General features: G+C 41.3%; 2 protein-coding genes across 6 annotated transcripts in view; both read right to left on the reverse strand.

Moving 5' to 3' along the window:
- LOC143021400 (uncharacterized) overlaps nt 1–3,792 on the reverse strand; it is a 31,070-nt gene extending 27,278 nt beyond the window's left edge. Inside the window, exons 1-5 of the mRNA XM_076178836.1 lie at nt 3,698–3,792; nt 1,690–1,851; nt 1,436–1,528; nt 1,030–1,141; nt 512–639 (exon numbers count right to left, since the gene is read on the reverse strand). Coding sequence (XP_076034951.1) covers nt 512–639; nt 1,030–1,141; nt 1,436–1,528; nt 1,690–1,846 — 490 coding nt within the window. The 5' untranslated portion in view covers nt 1,847–1,851; nt 3,698–3,792. The remainder of the gene's footprint in view (nt 1–511; nt 640–1,029; nt 1,142–1,435; nt 1,529–1,689; nt 1,852–3,697) is intronic.
- Nucleotides 3,793–4,943: 1,151 nt separating this feature from the next.
- On the reverse strand, nt 4,944–20,612 carry LOC143021350 (retinol dehydrogenase 11-like). Of its 5 annotated transcripts, none has more exons than XM_076178778.1 (10): nt 20,480–20,612; nt 18,728–18,886; nt 18,477–18,569; nt 18,114–18,225; nt 17,626–17,753; nt 13,558–13,640; nt 12,891–13,002; nt 8,347–8,456; nt 5,371–5,457; nt 4,944–5,211 (listed from the first exon to the last, which is right to left on the reverse strand). In XM_076178778.1, the coding sequence occupies exons 2-10, from the start codon at nt 18,879–18,881 to the stop codon at nt 5,107–5,109; spliced, it is 984 nt and encodes a 327-aa protein (XP_076034893.1). In that variant the 5' UTR covers nt 18,882–18,886; nt 20,480–20,612; the 3' UTR covers nt 4,944–5,106. The 5 variants fall into 5 exon arrangements, with proteins under 5 accessions (XP_076034893.1, XP_076034895.1, XP_076034894.1 ...); XM_076178780.1 differs by lacking the exon at nt 20,480–20,612 and adding an exon at nt 20,315–20,443; XM_076178779.1 differs by lacking the exon at nt 20,480–20,612 and adding an exon at nt 20,310–20,443.
- Between the last annotated feature and the right edge of the window lie 1,882 nt (nt 20,613–22,494).

Genomic DNA, 22,494 nt, shown 5'->3' on the forward strand with positions numbered 1-22,494 from the left:
CCTCGCCACAAGACTAGACACAGAAATAGGCTCGTACCAATCAAAGTGCCAAGGACTGAACGCTACAAAAACAGTGCCATCCCATCCATTGTGCACATAATCAACTCTGTGTGAACTTGTACAGTGTATATACTCTAAGTCCTGTATTCTTAATCAGCTTTTGCAATGTATTATTGTCAGTGTACTACTGCAATTGAAATAAACCTTCTATTATTATCATTATTATTATTATTACACACACACACACACACACACACACACACAAATCCCCGCCCACGAGAATTGGAGTAACGGCTTGCAGTGCAGCGATACCGAAATTATTTCAGCCCTTGGAGGGATTCGAAATCGGACCGCTGGGTTAGTAGTTCCGAACGCTACCACTGCGCCGTCGAGCTGTGTGTGTGTGTGTGTGTGTGTGTGTGTGTGTGTGTGTGTGTGTGTGTGTGTGTGTGTGTGTGTGTGTGTGTGTGTGTGTGTGTGTGTGTGTGTGATTCCCCATCCAGATTCTTACCAAGTAGAATATTAGTTAGAAGAAAGTGACCCAAGTGATTAGTTGCAATCGTTATCTCGTTGCCCTCATCTGTAAAGGTCAGTTTCGAAGGTCCAGTTATTCCTGCGTTCAGTATGAGAACATCCAGCCTGCAGAGGAGAGAGGTAAGACAGAAAACAATAGACCAGTCGTACTTTCAACCTCGTAATCTGATTGTAATAGCACTGCTATTTATCGGAAAATAGAGAAACTACAATGCTGTCCAAGAACTTTGGACTCGAATTGCATAGACTTTGCCTTTTTTTTTTTTTTTTTTTTTTTTTTTTTTACACCTGAATAAGATACTTTTGCGACAGTAGGAATAGAATTTTAAGAGGCATTTGCCGATACAAAAGGGGTTGTTTGACAGTGTATGAAATTTTAGAAACCAAAGGATTGCCACGCAGATGTAATTGATACCATTGTGGTAGTCAAAATACTATGTAAAAGGCCATGCGGAAGGAATTACCTGTTCCTCTGCACACACGATCATGCCTCACCTCTTCTCATTTTTTAGAAAGTTTTTAGCAAATTTCCTAACGGAGGCCATGGAAGAGGTGTCCAGCAACTGCACCTCCACCAAGTTGTTGCCTGTGGCTTTCCGGATCTCCTCTACATACGATGAAAAAGTGATGAAATAAGCATGTTACATAGTAACATGTTTCAAGATAAAGATCATACTTGGATATATGTTTATTATAACTGGAATAAAATATATTTCACATAACACAATTACATAGTAAGTGATAATAGAATATAATGGGAATACAAAACAATGTAAATTAGAACAGTTATAAGTATAAGTGTGTGTGTGTGTGTGTGTGTGTGTGTGTGTGTGTGTGTGTGTGTTTAAGCGTGCGAAACAAGAGTATTACATCGAGAAATAAGTGGTATGTTCTCCCTTACCTGAAACCTTGGCGGCTTTTTGCAGGTTTCTACAAGCCATAATGACACGAGCACCTCTTCGGGCCAGGTCCAGAGCCGTCTCCTTCCCAAGACCTTTCAGTTTGGGGAATACAAAAAATGGAAATACTTGTAATGTAGTGTTTCAAATTAACAAAAAAATAAATTAATAATAAAATATATTCTTTTTGAAGCCCTATAGGATGTGAGCCAAGACTGCAGCCGATTTCACACTTCCAAAAAGAGTCTTAACTTACCTGCAGAGGCCCCCGTGATAAGCACGACTTTTCCCTCCATGGAGGCTTGGGAGGTACACCAGCCAAGCCCTTGTCGATATTGCCATCCTTTAACCACCACTATAAGCCCCAGCATCACCACGAAACATCCTGTTATGTACAGGAGCACTTGCCACATTATGCCTGGAACAAATATATACAGTTAGTCTTAACTAGCCGACCCATTCCTGGGAATTCAACGAATACTAGTTGAGTGATACACCGCGTCCAGCAACTCACATTGAAGTTGTTATGGTCGATGTTATCGTGATTTTTTTATCATATTAATTTGTTTTATGGCAGACTGTCTTGAAATTCTAATCAATTTGAAGGTTCATTATACTAAATCCATCAATATTCACTGAGGTTCGTTAAACTGTTTTCGCTACACTTTTTTTAATAAGTTCGGTCAAATTTATATGAATTATTCCTGTAATGTAGAATATATCATCATTCAATTATCAACATCTGGTGGTAACTCCACAGTGGTTTGACACAGACCAATGGCTTCATTTAGGCGTTTGGAATCTCCTTGAAATTTATGCTTCAAGCCATGATACTTGGAATATTGTCAGTTCATCTCATTTTATTTCTTTAGCTTCTGAACTATCTGATTTGAATAAAGCCATCTGGTGTTAGTCAAGGTAAAATCCATTGCTCATCATTTTGTTCGAGAGTTTTAACTGAACTCTACGAGGTATCTATGCACTTAAATAAATAAAATGAACCCATAAAATACCTTAGTTCAGAGGGTTAGTGTTTTGTTGATCAGGAAATCTCGCTAGTTAACATTGTGATCCAGGAAGCGCGTTGCTTCACTCACACGACGCCACAAGTCCCCACAGGCTCTCCGAGCAAGCTCTCATGCAGGCACCCTTCCCATCTCCAAACAACTCTCGGCAGGTTCGATCAATTTGCTCCAACCATGAATTCTGTGGGCGTCCCCTTCGTCTCCTATTTCATCGAGGGTTGTCTCTTGTGGAGAAACCGCTGAACAGGATGAACATCAGGGAAACGTGCCACATGCCCATATATCCGGAGTTTACGTTCATACATTATACTGGTAACTGGCCTAGATTGACTCTAACTGTATAATCTCTGATTTAATCCAAAGTCATTCCAGCGATACCCCATGATTCTCCGAAGGCATTTAGTACCAAAGACATCGAGAAACCTCAATTCAGTATTTAATGTCCATATCTCACGGTACAAGGGACACAAGGGACTTGAAGATTCGAATCTTATTCCTCCTGCTTAAATAACGACAACCCCATATATTCTGGTTGAAAGAGTCTATAACACATTGGATACTGCCAGCCTCTCGCATAAGAAATATATATCTATTTACTTGTATCTATTCAAATTAAATCATTTCAACTCGTTCTATATCTATACCCGCAATTTACAACATAAAAATTATATATATTAGCAACGTCCAGGATCTCTTCCTAATTGTACTGTTGCTCTAAGAAAAGAAATATTTGCGTAACATGCAAATATCAGTGCATCAGTTATCTAATGACAAAAAATATATAGCTATCAAAATACAATAAGACAACGGGATGTGAAAATTGCACCAACAGAGTTGAAGGGACGAACTTTTGAAAGCGATTGTATAAATATGTTTGGAATAATCTAAAGTCATTGCCAAAGAAGTTTTGTTTTCTTAGAATTTATTATTTAACAAACAGGGAATCTCATTTGACTATAAGTTTTCTAAGAATGCGACAAAAATACACTTCTCAAATTACGCGTTACAATTTTCACTCACAGTTTTTTTCTGAAAACCAAAATATTTAGGTCACACCTCCTATCTGTTCTTAAATCGAGACAATGTCAAATTCAAGTAGTTGGCACCATCCTCGTCTTCATACTATTGTCTACACCACCACGTATAGAACCAACCAAGACCGAGAGAAAATGTAGTCTGTTTATCTTGATACCAACTAAAATGCTGAGAAGAATCTATCGACTCCCAGTCAAAACTTACGACTTCCTCAAGTTAGATAGTTGCCCTGCAAGTAGTAACTGACGTCACCTTCAGATTTTAGGAGTCTCAAATACTGAGAGAGGAGAGTGGTTGCCGTCACAAACTTTATTAATTATATGTACGAAGTTGCAGACAAATGCTACGGTGTCTCTTGTCCTCGATCCCAAAAGAAATTATATTCGATACTTTAAGCAAATATAAACAATGTAGTATAGATTAGATAATAGTTTAAACATTAATCATAAGCAGCAAGAAATACCAGGCAACTGCTTAGTATCAGCGTCACCTCAGTCCAAGCCCGGAATATAGTCCAACACGCCTCGCACCTGTAAATAACAATTTCATTCAGCTGAGCGCCAGGAAAGGTGGATTTCTGTCTCATGTGTAAGGCTACCCTTCACCGATTTCAATTTACAATTTGGCAGTATGCGAGCTTGCCATCTTAATGTATCTTAATGTATCAAGAGCCATCTGTAGTAATTATTCTGGGCTTTAATTATTATCTGGGTAGTAATTATGTAACAGTTTTCTATGATGCAACTGCGTAGTTAGGTCTTTGTAGTCGAACGCACTGTTTAATCTTATGTTACTACTACTCCTACTGTCCTACACCATACATGCGTTGGTGCCATTGTATTTCATATGTATTTTAACAACCACAACTGCTCCAAAAAACACCATGCATGGAATGCCCGGTGCTCGGTGAAGAGGACTGGGGCCGTGTAGTGCTATCAGAGGGCCGTGGAACGGGAGGCTTTCATTCCGGCCATACAAAGAACTTTCGTATGGGGGAGCAAGAAGCACCAGCTCCCCCCCCCACCCCGCCCCAGAACAAACAAACCTTTGATCCTGCGCCCATCATTGATGACAAAGGAATCTTCCCCGATCTACCGCTGCCCCGCCCTCCCACTGTCAACACCACCTCGAACGCAACCCCCACCCCCCAGAGGAAGCCAGTTCAACCCATCTCCACTATGATAGTACAATTGGAAGTATACAAACGCGGGAAAGTATTTGTACAACAATGAATGGGTCCCAGTGATTAGAGATACGTTTTAACAACCGCAATACACTTTAATTCTAACCCATCAAGGCCGACATGCAGAAATTGAAATGTGGTACTGCCAAGGATTCGAACCCCAGCATCCTCATGACAAGTGCGGCAGTGACTTACCAACTATATAAGAAAAACTGCGCTCATTTTATATCTTTCTTGATAGCCTAGTTGGAAAAATAAAGATTTAAGAAATAGTGGAATACATTTTAATTGTTATAAGAAGGTAGTGATGTACACATATATTAACGCTGTCGCGTACTCTGAAGATTTAACATGCAGGCACCTCCGATGTTTTGTTCTCATTGATGTTTCACTATTTCATTGTCATGTGTGACCGCCGGGCAAGAAGGACTCAGTAGTGTCTTTCTTCTGATTTCAAGTCAACCAGATATTCGCTCTTCTCCCAGAGTTTCCTCGCTAGTACCAGATCATTGGAAAGTGGTGATGAATCTATAACCTGTAAAGAATATAAACAATAAATCTATAAATGAATTCAGATTGTTAGAATACTGATTTTTGCAGAGAATATGTAATACATATATGTACACAGTATATGTACACAGGCATGCGAGCACAGGCAGAATTATACACATACACAGACACAAATACCACCTACTTTGCAGTTGTAATAGAATTCTCCTTTTGTTTCTGCTTCTTCAGAAACGGCGAGATGGATCATGGTCTGCGCACCTTCCACCGGAGTCTGAAACATTTATGTTTAAATAATCATAACTGAGCGGAGAATCATGTGAAAATTAAAGAGCTAGAAGGCCCCAAGAGAATTCGGCTATTAATTACTGACATATTTGGGGGTACAGAGTGACGAGAATTATATACATATATATATACATATATATATATATAATATATATATATAATATATATATATATATATACATATATATGTATATATATATAATTTGTGTGTACATTATATATATATATATATATAATATATATATATATATATATATATACAAAATAACCACAGGAGAAGGGAAACTTGTAGACAGCAAGCACTTTCGTATATTACTTCTTCAGACTAAATGTAAGTATCAGGTAGCACTTACATTTAAACACAACTCTGTATCTCCGTCATATAGTCTGAAGATGAAATATACGTAAGTACTTACTGTCTACATTTTTCCCTTCTCCTGTGGTTATTTTGCATTTTTGTGTCACAATGATGTGATTGCTTGCATATATATATATATATATATATATATATATATATATACACACATATAAAAAAGGCTTTTTCCCTCTTACACGGGAGGTAGCCAAAGGACAAGGCATAGAAACCACTCCCACCCATTCCATCCCCTACATACTCCACTCCCCTCTACCCTCTTCCCTCCCTCTTATCTTGGCACCTCCTGGATGACGGGTTATCCCTGCATCTTGTCCACTGCCCTGGGTCAGAAGCAGTGTCGCAAGACACAGCACATCCACAGCAAGGCCGCTTCATTAATTCAGCGACCCGCCTCTCCGTCCCTTCATACAGAAAAGGAGAAGACGGGGAGAAATTTCTTCGGACAGTATCAATTTATTTCTTATACATACACTTCACCCCAATTCCCCACCCACTCCTCCTCATGCATCACAGCATCATCTATACACAACCATTCTCCAATCACCCCTATCTTCTGTTCACTCTCCCTTTCTTCCTCAACAGACATTCCCCTCTTTCCTAATGCCCTTTTTACCCCATCCATCCATCTCATCCTAGGATGCCCCTTCATGTTCACTCCTTCCATCTCTGCCTTCCAAACTTCTGTTACTAATCTTTCTTTACTCATTCTTTCCATGTGTCCAAACCATCCTATTACTCTTTCATCAACCCTATCTCCCAATTCCCTTCCACCCCTGTTCTCCTCCTCACCTCCTCATTTCTCACTCTCTCTAGCCTAGTAGCCCCTATCATACTTCTCAGGTATCTTATCTCAAACACATTCAAACTCCTTCTCTCTTCCTCTCTTATGCTCCATGTTTCTGTCCCGTACAGTGCTGCCGGCACAATCACTTCTTCATGCAATCTCCTCTTAGCATCCTTTCCCAAATGCCTATTTCTCATTACGCTTTTAACACTCCAAGGCACTTACTTGCTTCTCTCATTCTACGTTCAACCTCCACCCCCACTCCTCCCTTTCCTGCCACATTCGCACCCAAGTATCTAAAAATATCCACTTCCTCCAGTCTCTCTCCCTTTATGCTCACTTCCAGCCTGCTGCCACTTTCGCCCCTTGTACTTCTCATCACCTTACTTTTACCCACATTTATCTTCAACTTCCCTCTTTCAAACATTTTCCCAAACTCTGTCACTAACTTCCTCAATTCCTCCTCTGATCATTCTACGAGCACAGTGTCGTCAGCAAACAACTACTGGCTTGTCTCACAATTTTCTCAATATATATATATATATATATATATATATATATATATATATATATAATTGCTCCCTCTGTTCCTCTCCTAATCCTCTAATTGAATCCTCCTATATGCCTTTCAAAATATACTCGACAAACTGATTCATCAAAACTACTACGCTCACAATTGTCCCCTTTTCCCTTGGAAAGCGGAAATATATAGGCAATCGTCCAGTCCCCCGGCACTCTATCCTCCCTTAGACACACGTTAAGCAACCTCACTAGCCAGTGCACTATTACTATAGCTCCCTTCTTCAGATAATACTCCGAATGGCACCCATCTAACCCAGGTGCCTTACCTGCTCTCATAATTTTCAAAACTACTTGTACTTCATCTTTTCTTATTTCTCTTCCATTTTCTTGGTGTCAGCGAGAAGGAGAGAATCTGTCACCTTGGGACTGTGCTGTTATTTACGTGGATATACTTGGTCACGTGTAATGTGAATGTGACTGGTATATAGAGTGTTAAGGATTTACATGTTATATGTGGGCTACACTAATAAGAAACACTGGTAACTTGTGTCATCTATGCAAGAGTGACCACCGGTAAAAATAAACAAAGCAAAGCGATTTCGTATAAATGTAATGCCGTAATCCTCCTTTTCTATGTAATTTGCACTGAATATATGTTATACGAAAGCACTTTGCTTCGTTTGGTTTTCTTTCCCGGTGGTCACTCTTGTATAATTGAACACGAGTCACCAGTGTTTCTTATTAACAATATATATATATATATATATATATATATATATATATATTATATATATATATATATATATATATATATATATATATATATATATATATATATGTGTGTGTGTGTGTGTGTGTGTGTGTGTGTGTGTGTGTGTGTGTGTGTGTGTGTGTGTGTGTGTGTGTGTGTATCTATGTGTGTGTTTATATACATACATATGTATCTATGTATATAAGCAAATATACATAGATACATATACTTATATATATGTATATATATATATATATATATATATATATATATATATATTTATATGTATATACATAGAAAGATATGACACTAAAGATATTACCAATTCTAAATTGTTTTAAGGCAAGTACCTTTTCCTATAATGCTGCAAACACTTACAACGTATTTCTTTTACTTCTTATATATGTGGTATATGGTGTCACATTGTAAGCAAGTGACTTACCCTTGAAAACAGTGCAAGTACACGATAATATGTCCAAACAATATCACAACTCCCTTTAGCGAATATTTCAGTGGCTACTAATCCCGGGCCCAGAGCGTTGCATGAGATCCCTGAAAAAGTCAAAAGTTAACATTATTGTGGACATGGAATGAAGTACATTATATTCACCTCTATAATTTATGGTTTATCAGATTCTCATTGAAAGATATCTCATTTATATATTATCCTAAAACTTCATTCAGTTTATGAAGTGTGTAGAAGTGAATTATCATAATAATGTATCACGAAAACCCTGGAATGATATTGGTGATTTGGATTTATCTAATTCAGATTCGCCACATCATTTATGAATGTGCTGGAGACTATGCGGGCAGACAGAATCCATGTACAGTATAAGCTCTTTTAACCGGCACGAGTGGGACCAAAGACGTGCCGGAAAGGGGAAATCCCGGTTACGAGAAGGAATATTAAAAAAAAATACATTTATTGCCTTTATTCATAGAGTACTTAAAATAAAATTCATTCAATGGCTTCACTTTTGTTGTTATTTATTTACCAGTATATTCATATTTATCTATCTTTATTTATTTTCATGAAATCACGTATGTCTCTTTGTTTAGAATGTTTGTCTCTCTGCATTAAAAATTCATTTTGAAGACATCACGTCGTGAGTCCCCATGTAGGTGCACTGCTCCGCAAACTTGATAAATGTTGCCAATCCTTTAGCGGCATCTTTCCACGTTACTCTTGGCTCTGGGTCATCTTCCTCTTCACTATCAGCCTCAGTTTCCTTACCAGGCTTCTCCTCAATCACTGCCTGAATGATTTCGTCGTCAGTTAGTGTGGGGGTGATAGCTTCGTCATTGTCGACATCCATCTACTCCTGAAGAGCTTCATCAGTGACGCTAAGCTTAGCACTACCACGCATATCCTTCAACTCAGCCATCACTGCCTTCCTTTGCTGTCGGTATGTGTTTGTGTGTTGAGAGAGTTGCTAATAGACAGTCGCACGCTTAACATTAGGCGTCTTATTACAGTGGGCACTGGGCCTGACGGAGCGGCGGGATTTGTGGAAGATGTCGGGAAAGATGTGCGCTACCTCTGGCGGCGGCGGGAGTGGCGCGGGAATTTTGAATTTTATTTTGTCGAATTTTTACATTTTTATACAAAATTTTTATTTCCTCGTGAATAATATGCCGGTTTTAAGGAGCTGGATACGAGAATAACAGATATAAGAGCTTTTACCATATATATATAGTACCATGGTGTATACATGGTACTGGTGTATACATGGTACTGGGAGAGGTCACATTGTGCGCCAACCTAGGTAGCAACTGTGACCTCTCCCAGTACCATGTATACACCAAATTTCTGTACTTAAATTGTTAGCCTCCTTTTATGTATTAGATTCTTTTCTCACCTGAAGATGGTTGAAAGCATCAACCGAAAGCTCGCATTATGTATTATTGTATAGTATTTTCTTAACAATACAATATGGATCTTGGCAGCCTCGTTTTTGACCTCCCTTCTGATTACAAGAAGTCTATTCGGAAGATAGAGAAAACTACTAAGAAGTTAGTTGATACTGAATTTGCGCTGGTCTTTAACCAAACATATATATATACATATATATATAGATATAATATATATATAATATATATACATATAAATATATATACGTATATATATATATATATATATATGTGTGTGTGTGTGTGAGTGTGTGTGTGTGTGTAAAAATAATAATAATAATAATAGGTTTATTGAGATAGCAGTGATACACTGACAATAATACAATTGGGCACTTTTATGAGTAATATAGTAATTATTAGAGTGATATGCTTAGTCTAAAATTTATAATGAGTTTATTGTGCGGACAATGGATGGAATGGCACTGTTCTTGTATCGGTCAGTCTTCGGCGCTCTGATGGGCTTGATTTTGTTTGAATGCCGAGTTGCATGGCGGGTGGGTGTGGTGTTAGGTGGGAGGAAGTGACGGTGACGTGGGTGTAGCATTAGGTCCTGTCCAAACTTATTCAGTGCCTCACTGTGTTTGTCGGACAACCTTGGCAAGTTGAGGGTGGTGAGGGCGTGTTCGTATCCCTCATACTGATTACCCAAGATAATTCTGCACGCTCTTTTTTGTACTTTCTCTAATTTGCTCCTCTGTGTGATGTTGAGTGATGATGACCAGGCTGGGGAGGCGTACATGAGGGTGGGGAGTACGAAGGTGGTGTAGACTCCCTTTAGATCTGGTGATGGGGTACCAAGGGACTTCAATCTGCGCAGCATGAAGAGTTTGTAAGAGGCTGTCCTGATGATGTTGTTGATGTGCTGGTTCCAGTTAAGGTGGTCGTCTATTGTGATGCCTAGTAGCTTGGCGGACTGGACCACCTAAAGGGAATGGGTTCCTAATGACAGTTGAGGTGGTGCCACCGCCTGTTTGGATGTACAAACATGCATGACCACGGTCTTGCTGTGGTTAACTGTCACATTCCTGCTCTCAGTCCACGTTTTGAGGTTGTCTAGGATGTTTTGTAGTGAAGAAAAGTCAGGCTGCCTGGTGTTGATGGGAATGCCAACTGTACAGTCATCGACGTATTTCCATCTATGTTGGGTGTCCATTAATGCGTCATTTATGAGGATGAGGAAGCACAGTGGTCCCATCTTGGTCCCTTGAGGGACCCCACAGGTTAGAGGGAGGAGGGAGGATGTCGTTCCCTGGTACCTCACTACCTGTTGACGTCCGGTCAGGAAGTCGGCTAGCCATGCTACCAAGTGTGGTTGGATCCCCAGTTGTATGGCTTTGGAGATGATAATGTTATGGTCAACAAGGTCAAACGCTTTCTTGAAGTCAATAAAGGTCAAGGCTAGAGAAGTATTGCGCTTGTCTAAGTGGCTGTGCAAGAAGTCCAGAAGATTAACAAGATAGTGAGTTGTGGAGGAGGATTTCATGTTGCCATACTGTTGTATATCGATTTTATCTTTAATTTTGTTGTATACTGAGTTAAAAACAAAACCCTCACAGATAAGGCTTGGGATTGGGGTGATAGCAATAGGTCTAAGGTCGCTTAGTGACTGTGGGTTCGGACATTTGGGGATGGGAGTGATATATGAAATTTTCCAATCACTGGGGCAGGAGTTTTGACTCAGTGAAGCATTAATTATGGAGGAAAGTGGGAGGGCAAGTTCTGGGGCAAATTCTTTGTAGATTTTGATAGGTAGATCAGAAGGTGTTGTAGATCTGTTATACTTTAATTTACTTAGTTTAGTGGCAACGTCAGCTTTCTGGACAGGGGCAGGGGGTGAGGGAGAGGGGAGGTAGGCAGGTAGGCCGGAGAAGTTAAGGGGGGGGGTAAGGTCTGGCAGATAGAGGCGAAGTGAGTGTTAATCTCTTGAGCAGCTAAGTCAGGTGGTAAGTGTGAGGCGCAGGGCAGGTGAGAGGCTTGATTATTTTGTAGCCCGCAGAGAGCTTTGATCTTACTAAACCACTGACTGTTATTTTGTGTTTTGAGGTGTTCTATTGAGGTGTGTGTGTGTGTGTGTGTGTGTGTTTTCCACCCTGCAAATACAAAAAGGCACTTCTCTTTGCGTTGGGATCCACAATCTTCACTTTTCTTCAGAACGTTCTTCAAGCCGTCCGTTCGTTGAAAGTGTGTGTGTGTGTGTGTGTGTGTGTGTGTGTGTGTGTGTGTGTGTGTGTGTGTGTATGTGTGTGTGTGTGTGTTTGTGTGTGTGTGTGTGCGTGTATATATATATATATATATATATATGTGTGTGTGTGTGTGTGTGTGTGTGTGTGTGTGTGTGTGTGTGTGTGTGTGTGTGTGTGTGTGTGTGTGTGTGTGTGCGTATAAACCATTTTCGAACGAAATACTTGATCAAACCTTGCTGACACACGAAATATGACAGATCACTGATCAAGTTGACAGCGCAAAAGAGCATTTTATGGTGCACGCACATGACATGCATCAGAATGTAAACAGGAAGATTGACATCACCACCGATAGAGCATTACGAGAACAGCCGAAGTTCGGCAAAGGAAATAATCGTCTGCTACCGATATTTTGATAGGTTCTTTATCACATTGCGTAATAATTCGAATTCATTTTTGCATTATTTTATCAAAAAGAGACAAGCCATACATTTAGCAAATATTCACCACCTCTTTGAAAACCTTTTCAGTTGACCTTTAAAGTGAAGCCTCATCAAAAACCTCACCACCCAATATTAGTTTGGTGATTTCTTACCATTGATAAAACTGTAAAAAGGTTCCAGCTCATCTCTGCAATTACCACAACACCCTTTCCAGAAGTCATTTCCTCCTTCCTGTGGATTCTTGCATAGCCATTTCTATCATGTTTATTAGGTTCCTTTGTTTTGTTGCGTCTTTTCTTTTTCAATTTTCCCTAAGCCACGTCACTAGATATTTTTATCCATCTCACACCTTTTGTGTCTGTGCGTGCGTGTATGTGTATGTGTATGTGTATGTGTATGTGTGTGTGTGTGTGTATTGTGAGATACTATAGTACACAAAGACTTACCTGTTCCTTCAAGGTATTGACTCAGCTGTTTGGTGAACAAAATGTTACATAACTTGCTGTTGCAATATGATGTCCAACTTCCTGGGTAAGATTTGTTCTTCACGTTCATGTTCTGCCACAAATAAAGAAAAAGATACACACACACACAATTTATATATATATATATATATATATATATATATATATATATATATATATATACATATATAATATATAGAATCGCCAATGACGGCGTATGTCTATCAAATAATTTCGACAGTCGCACTGGGATTCGAACCGGGGCCTTGCGTGATGCTAGGCCAAAACTTTACCAACTGAGCTAAAGGAGCTCTGAAAGTCATAAACATGGAAGTTGATCTAAATTACGATGAACTAAGTCGTCTGCTAACTGCAGTCCTAACTTAATTTTACGGAGACTTAATCTCAATTCATAGTCAGTTGTGAAGCTGGTACGAATCTTTGACGGGCTTTCGTCGCTGTAGTATTACATCAGTATTACATCAGTACGGGGATCGTGATGGTAGTAATGATAACAGTTCAACCCAACTTAAATAAGTTTCTATTTTTCAACTCAACAGAGTTTCTTGACGTTTGTTGATATACTGGCCTTACTCAAATCAGTTTCAGCAGTTTAGTGTAGGCGATGGTACTGAAAATAATAACTTACATCAATATCGAATCCCTCATCAAACGCATGAGCTAGTGAAGCAGCGACCACGATGCGGCTGGGTGAGCTCTTTTTCATGAGGTCTGAAAGAAAGGGTTTTATACTGCTAATATAGAAATCAGCAACCGAGTACAATACGTACACAAGTATGTATTCCAGCCGTTTTACGAATGTATTCATTTTGACACTCAAGTATATCTAATACATACATATCACATGGAGACACACAAGTACTGAATTCCTGTACAAAACTAACAAAGATACAAAATATGAGGATTGTGAGAATTCCAAGGACGAAGTGCATCGAGAAAAGTCTGGAGTCCCAGCTAGCAGAGCGGTGCACTGATGCTGGACGAGAATCGAATACGGATTGCTGAATTAGCGGTCGAGAGTCGTACTACCACACCATTTAGTCGCGCGCGCGCGCGCGCGTGTGTGTGTGTGTGTGTGTGTGTGTGTGTGTGTGTGTGTGTGTGTGTGTGTGTGTGTGTAATTCACCACCATGGTCTTGGATCACGTGTTGGACACGTGATCGACTGCTGCTACCTTCCGGATGAGAGTTCAGAGTTTATGTATCACCGATCTATGTGTAATGATATGACCTCACACACACATACACGCACACACACAGACACACACACAGACAGACACACACACACACACACACACACACACACACACACACACACACACACACACAGTTGACAGATGACAGTTGACAGTGGTGGTATACGGACGTGTCCGTGTCCTGTCGCAGATCTGACTAGGCACTAAGTAGCAGCCAGGGTCAGCTTGTTGACCCATAACCCTATTTCTAAGTTTGCGGTACAGAAACAATGTGCGGACCAACTTTGCAAAATCTCTCACCCTCATATCAATACACACCTAGCACCAAGCTCAGTGATTCAAAGCCTAAAAAACATGAAACTTTGTCGCAATCGTGGCCGACGAAGTGGTTCAAAAATTACCCGAACAGTGCCTGTGATTACAAATAAAAGAAGTGCTACCAAAGAAGGAAAAGTTGAGCCAAGACAGCGAAATTTTAATGAAGTTCCACGCGTTTGGTACAGCCTACCCTCCATCATACTATCTAATGTTACCTCATTAGCCAACAAAATGGAAGAAGTGATTGAATTAGTGCGCTCCACAGGCTGTGACGTGATGGCAATTACAGAAGCGTGGCAGATAATTTCCGAAGTGTGTAATATAGAAAAATTTGTACTTTTCCACCATCTCAGAGTAAACCGCAGAGGCGGTGGTGTGGCATTGTATTGTCGAGCTGACCTTAACCCCTTATACCTCAGAGTTGACATACCAGAGGGAGTCGAGGCTTTGTGGGTCAAACTTACCCCCCGATTCCATCCCCGCCACACCGCCTCTATCATGTGCGTGATATACCACCCTCCTCGCGCCAACACTGTCATCCTCCTCAACGATCACATCATTGAAACTGCTGACTCCCTTCGCCTAAGGTTTCCTGCTGCCAAATTAGTTGTGTGTGGGGACTTAAATCGCCTGGACACAAGTGACATTTTACACCATTTAAATCTCACACAGGTAGTGACCTTTCCCACCCACGACCAAACAACCCTTGACCTAATTATGACTGACATGGCGCAGCTGTACTCTCCCCCGAGACCTCTCCCCCCATCGGTAAGAGCACGCTCCTCACCATCCAATGGTCCCCAGCCCCTAGTGCAGTCATACACAGGATTAAAGTCACCAGACAGCACCGCCCTATGCCTGATTCCGCCATGAGGGAATTTGGCAGGTGGATAGTGGAACACCCCTGGCTGGAGGTTCTGAACGTTGAAGACGTGGAGACCAAGTGGAGAAATTACTCCACCACTACAATTGAGGCCTTTCACCACTTCTTACCTGTAAAGGATTCCTCTGTCCATCACTCTGACGCCCCTTGGATAACACCACATATCAAACGTCTCATCAAACAACGCAACAAGGCATTTTACACCGACCGAGCCCAGTTCAGGTTTCTAAGGAATAAGGTCATCAGAGAGATAAGTACCGCCAAATCATCTTACCACCCAAACAAATTGCAATACCTCAAACAACAACGAAACAACACTCAGTGGTTCAGTAAAATCAAGGCTCTTTGTGGCCTGCAGGGTAACAAGACCCCCCCCCCACCTCCCTTGCACCTCGCACCTCTCACCTCTCACCTGACCTAGCAGCCCAGGAGATCAACTCCCACTTTGCCTCTATCTGTCAGATTTCACCCCCTCTCGACCCCTCCCGCCTACCTCCCTTCCCCCTCACCCCCATTCAAGTTCAAGTTGCCAACGTAGCCACAAAATTGGGTAAACTGAAACATAATAGATCCACTACTCCCTCTGACCTTCCTATCAAAATCTACAAGGAATTTGCCCCTGAACTTGCCCTCCCACTTTCCTCCATAATTAATGCCTCTTTAAGCCAAAACACCTGCCCCAGCGACTGGAAAATCTCATATGTCACTCCCATCCCCAAAACCCTCAGCCCACAATCACTAAGTGACCTTAGGCCCATCGCCATCACCCCTATCCCAAGCCTTATATGTGAAGACTTGGTTTTTAACTCAGTTTACAGCAACATAAAAGATTCAATAGATGCCCAACAATTTGGCAACACGAAATCCTCTTCTACCACTCACTGTCTCATTGACTTACTCAACTTCCTTCACAGCAACCTAGACAAGCATAACACATCTCTAGCTATTAACTTTGTAGACTTTAGGAAGGCCTTTGACCTTGTTGACCACAATGTTGTTCTCTCCAAAGCCATCCAACTGGGGATCCAGCCCCACCTAATAGCATGGCTGGCAGATTTCCTCACCGGACGACAGCAGGCGGTCAGGTACCAGGGGTCAAATTCCCCCCTCCTCCCCCTGACCTGTGGGGTCCCCCAGGGTACCAAGATGGGTCCCCTATGCTTCTTCATCCTTATTAATGACACCCTCATGGACACTCCTCTTAGATGGAAATACGTGGATGACAGCACCGTAGGCATCCCCATCAACACCAGGCGGCCTGATTACGCAACACTATCAAAGCACCCTGAACGAGCTCATGTCGTGGACGGAAGACAACAATGTCACAATCAACACCAACAAGACCGTAGTGATGTACTTTTGTACCTCCACACAGGCGGTGGCTCCTCCACAACTTTCATTGGGCCCCCATCCCCTCCAACTGGTCCAATCCACCAAGATCTTGGGCATCACACTCGATGATCAGTTAAATTGGAACCAACATAGTCAGGACAGCGTCTTACAAACTGTATATGCTGAGCAGGTTAAAATCATTAGGAACACCTACATCTGAGCTACAGGAGGTCTACAAAACTTTCATACTCCCCACCCTCATGTGTGCCTCACCAGCCTGGTCCAGCTCACTCACCTTCACATAGAGACAAAAGTTGGAGAGGGTACAAAAGAGAGCGTGCAGGATCATCCTGGGCGTGGAGTACAGCGGTTACGACCACGCTCTTACCACCCTTACTCTATCTAGGGTGTCACAACGGCACGGTGAGGCACGGTGAGCCTGCTTTCCCACCCTAGACACCGTCAATTCCTCCCTCCCGATGCTCCACCAACTCGCCACGCCACTAGACATAGAAATAGGCGCGTACCAATCAAAGCGCCAAGGACTGACCGCTACAAAAACAGTGCCATCCCATCCATTGTGCACATAATCAACTCTATGTAAACTTGTACCGTGTATATACTCTAAGTTTTATATTTTTAATCAGCTTTGGAATGTATTATTGTCAGTGTACTACTGCAATCGAAATAAACCTTTTATTATCATTATTATTACACACACACACAAAAAAAAACTCCCCGCCCACGAGAATTGGAGTAAAGGCTTGCAGCGCAGCGATACCAAAATTATTTCAGCCCTTGGCGGGATTCGAACTCGGACCGCTGGGTTAGCAGTTCCGAACGCTACCACTGCGCCGTCGAGCCGTGTGTGTGTGTGTGTGTGTGTGTGTGTGTGTGTGTGTGTGTGTGAGAGAGAGAGAGAGAGAGAGAGAGAGAGAGAGAGAGAGATTCCCCCTCAAAATTCTTACCAAGTAGAATATTAGTTAGAAGAAAGTGACCCAAGTGATTCGTTGCAATCGTTATCTCGTTGCCCTCATCTGTAAAGGTCAGTTTCGAAGGTCCAATTATTCCTGCGTTCAGTATGAGAACATCCAGCCTGCAGAGGAGAGAGGTAAGACAGAGAAAACAATATACCAGTCGCACTTTCAACCTCGTAATCTGATTATGATAGCACTGCTATTTATCGGGAAATAGAGGAACTACAATGTTGCCCAAGAACTTTTGATTCGAGTTACAAACTTTGATATGATTTTTTTACATACCTTTGCGGCAGAAGGAATAGAAATTTAAGAGGTATTTACCGATACAAAAGGGGTTGCTTGACAGTGTATAAAATTTTAGATACCAAAGGATTGCCACGCAGATTACACTGATACCATTGTGGTAGTCAAAATACTATGTAAAAGGCCATGCGGGAGGAATTACCTGTTCCTCTGCACACACGATCATAGCTCACCTCTTCTCATTTTTGAGAAAGTTTTTAGCAAATTTCCTAACGGAGGCCATGGAAGAGATGTCCAGCAACTGCACCTCCACCAAGTTGTTGCCTGTGGCTTTCCGGATCTCCTCTACATACGATGAGTGATAAAATAAGCATGTTATATAGTAATATGTTTTTAGATGAAGATCATACTTGGATATATGTTTATTATAATTGGACTAGAATGTGTGTGTGTGTGTGTGTGTGTGTGTGTGTGTGTGTGTGTGTGTGTGTGTGTGTGTGTGCTTGTGTTTTTAAGGCAATGCAAAATAGACAGAAAAAAGAAGCGTGCGAAACAAGAATATTACATCGAGAAATAAGTGGTATGCTTTCCCTTACCTAAAACCTTGGTGGCTTTTTGTAGGTTTCTGCAAGCCATGATGACACGAGCACCTCTTCGGGCCAGGTCCAGAGCCGTCTCCTTCCCTAGACCTTTCAGTTTGGGGGATACAAAAAATGAAAATACTTGTAATGTTGTGTTTCAAATTAACAAACAAAAAATTAAATTAAATATAATCTTTTTGAAGCCCTATAGGATGTGAGCCAAGACTGCAACCGATTTCACACTTCCAAAAAGAGTCTTAACTTACCTGCAGAGGCCCCCGTGATAAGCACGACTTTTCCCTCCATGGAGGCTTGGGAGGTACACCAGCCAATCTCTTGTCTGGACCGACGTCCTCTAACCACAAAATGCCCCAGCATCACCACGAAACATCCTGTTATGTACAGGAGCACTTGCCACATTGTGCCTGGAGGAAATATATACAATTAATTTTAACTAGCCGACCCATTCCTGGGAATTCCACGAATACTAGTTGAGTGATACACCGCGTCTAGCAACTCACGACGGCACAAGTCCCCACAATCTCTCTGAGCAAGCTCTCATGCAGGCACCCTTCCCACTCCAAACAACTCTCGATAAGTTTGATTAACTTGCTCCATGAATTCTGTGGACGTCCCCTTCGTCTCCTCCATCGAGGGTTGTCGCTTGTGGAGAAAACGCTGAATAGGATCAACATCAGGGAAACGCGCCACGTGCCTATATATCCGGAGTTTACGTTCACGCATTATGCTGCTAACTGGCCTAGACTGAGTCTCACAGTACAGTCTCTGGTTTAATACGAAGTCATTCCAGCGATACCCCACGATTCTCCGAAGACACTTTGTACCTAAAGACATCGAGATGTTTCTTCAGGTGAGCGTTCTTTGTCCATGTTTCACAGCCGTATAGCAAGACAGGTGACACAAGTGACTTGAAGATTCGAATCTTAGTCCTCCTGCATAAATAACGACAACGTCATATATTCTGGTTGAGAGTCCATAACACACTGGGTACTGGCAGCCCTTCGCACGACAAAATATATACCTATTTGCTTGTATTTATTCAAAAATAAGAATTTTTATTCACTCTCTACTCACAATTTACAACTTAGAAATTATACATATTAGCAGTGTCCAGGATCTCTTCCTAACTGTACTGTTGCTCTAAGAAAAGAAATATTTGCGTAACATGCAAATATCAGCGCATCAGTTATCTAATGACAAAAAATGGCTATCAAACAACAATAAAACAACGGGATGTGAAATTTGCACTAATACAGTTGAAGACACGATTGTGTAAACATGTAATAATCTAAAATCATTGCAAAGAAATTTTGTTTTCTTTGAATTTATTATAAAACAAATAGAACTGGGGTTCTCAAACTTTTTCTCGTTAAGTACCCCCTGAGTTATAAGATCATCTTCCCGATCCCCCAATAATCTGACAATGAAGAGAATGGTAATTTATTGACTAACTCACACACGCACACACACACCTGATTCAACTATTGATAATCAACATTGTTAATTTAGAAACCAGCGTAGAACAGTGATATTGAGGGAACACACGCTGCTAGCACGGAATTTCATAATCCACAACTACCACTATTTAAAATACGTTTTTCGTCAGCCATCTAAGTACCCCTAGAAATCTTCTTGTGAACCCCTGGGGGTTTGCGAACCCCAGTTTGAGTACCCCTGAAATAGAGGATCTCATTCGAATATAGGTATTCTACGAATGCGACAAAAATGCACTTCTCAAATTACGCGTTACAGATTTCGCTCACAGATTTTTCTAACCAAGAGGAAATGAGAACCATTTTACAAAACGTAAAAGCCAAATATTCACACCATACTTGCAAGCTGTCCTTGAATAGAGACAATGTCACGTGGTTGGCACCATCTTCGACTTTATATTGTTGTCTACACCACACCACGTCTATAACCAAGATCGAGAGAAAGTGTGGTCTGTCTATCTTGTAACCAACTACAATACTGAGAGGAATCAAGCGAAAACTTACGTTGCTTAGAGAAGTTAGTTGTCCCTGCAAACAGCAACTGAGAGAGGAACGACCTACTAGATTCTAAAATAACTGATTCAGCACTGCAGTTCGGAGTGGTTGCCGTCAATGTCACAAATTTTAATCATTATACGTACAAAGTTGCGGACAAATGCTACGGTTTCTCTTGTCCTCGATTCCAAAAGAAATTATATTCGATATGTTAAGCAAATACAAACCATGTAGTATAAGTTAGATAATAGTTTGAACGTTAATCATAAACAGCAGGAAATATCAGGCAACTGCTAAGCATCGGCGTCACCTCAGTCCAAGCCCGGGAAAAAAGTCCAACACGCCTCGCATCTCTGAATTATAATTAATTCTATTCAGCTGAGCAAGGTGGATTTCTGTTTGCTATTTAAGGCTACCCTCCACAAATTTCAGTTTACAATTTGGTAGTATGCGAGCTTGGCTTTTGTAGTCGTACGTATATGCACTAATGCCTGTCACAACTTTGGGCTCTGACGCACGGCCTAATTTTCCATTTTCTTACGTCTGCTTTCAAACCCCAGTTACCAAATACTTTCGCTCAAGGGCCTAGCCGACTCAGGCTCCACCGTTTTTCGTCTCCTTTCATCCCTTTTCAGCCATCAATTCCCTCTACTTTTTTTTTATTATTATTATCATTGTTACGCAATAGCGTCATACAGTAGGGGGAGGTTTTCATAATGAATGTAGGAGGGCAACTGGGATGCACATGCTTACACACGTACACATACACTTATATATATACACACACAATACATGAGTTGCAGGTAACATAGGACACTGGGTATTGTACGTTCATTCAAAAAGGAATAAGACTGAGATGTCACGCAGGTATTATGAGAATCCACCAAAGCGGGGGTAACGGACAAGTATTTCATCTTATCTATTTTGTGATAGGAGATGACGACAGATTGCATCTAATGGGGTATTAGATATTTTACAGTGGGGCACGCTAGGCAGTAGTGCTCGATGGTGTTGGCCAAGGTCTAAATATACAGGTCAGACCGTTTACATTCTTCTGCGCAGCTTTTGACGTCATTTGTATGAGTCCATTTTCTCTTTGTGATACACTGAAGAAAACTGTGAAACGCCAAGGAAGACAGGAACTATAATATTTTATATATTATATATATATATATATATTATATATCATATATATTATATATTCATATATATAGACAGGAACTATAATATTTTATATATATTTATATATATTTTATATAATATTTGTCAGAATATAACTAATTGCGTGGAGCAGTGCGAGCGAAGGCGGCGTCATATTCGAACGACGGACCAGCTTCAACTGACAGCTATAGGACCCGCTAACCCCACTTTGAGCAGCCAGGTGACGTTCACGGGCCCGCTGCGCCAACTCCCTCGAAATTCGGTCGGAAGTGGTTAGACCTTATATTCTTAGATCTTGGTGTTGGCTAGTGGAGAGTGGCATAGGCGACATTCTGTGAATACAGGCTCGCCCTCCACCCCGGCGACCTGCCAAGGTGGACGGTAGCCTAGCCGCAGTCGGGCTGAGACAACATTGTGGCGACGAACCATAAGTCCCTCGCGGCGGTACGTGTATTTGTGGCGGTTTACGGATTCGTAGTGGGTGATGGTGACACTGAAGGGTCTCTCGGTGTCCCGTCGACGTTGCTCAGGTAGAAGTACAGCGGAGCGGACCCTGTTGAGGTAACATAGCAGGGAGAGAGGTCGTCCATCACCACGACGGGGGAGTCGACAAGCTTCGTTTGCTAGGCGGTCTACTTTGGTGTTATGGTCCAAACCTACATGAGATGGAATCCAAATAAATTTAATGCAGAGATTACGGATAGTCGGTAGGGATAGAAAGGAAAGGATTTGTTGTACAACAGAATGGTGAGTGGGATGAATAGCGGAGAGGGATTGCAGTGCAGGCTTAGAGTCACATATAATGACAGCATTAACTCCTCTTTGGCAAACGAGACTGATAGCATCTAAGATGGCGTATAGTT

The sequence above is a fragment of the Oratosquilla oratoria genome, chromosome 42 (genome assembly GCF_046742065.1).
Source record: "Oratosquilla oratoria isolate Oo_2021 chromosome 42, ASM4674206v1, whole genome shotgun sequence".
NCBI classification, from domain to species: Eukaryota; Metazoa; Arthropoda; class Malacostraca; order Stomatopoda; family Squillidae; genus Oratosquilla; species Oratosquilla oratoria.

Excerpts from the sequence above, each read along its gene's own strand:
- LOC143021350 (XM_076178777.1), bottom strand. Across the intron at positions 17,754-18,113 it reads TTTCTCAAAAATGAGAAGAG|GCTGGATGTTCTCATACTGA; the intron begins GTGAGCTATGAT and ends TCTCCTCTGCAG. Across the intron at positions 5,458-8,346 it reads TACTTGCACTGTTTTCAAGG|ACTCCGGTGGAAGGTGCGCA; the intron begins GTAAGTCACTTG and ends TAAATGTTTCAG.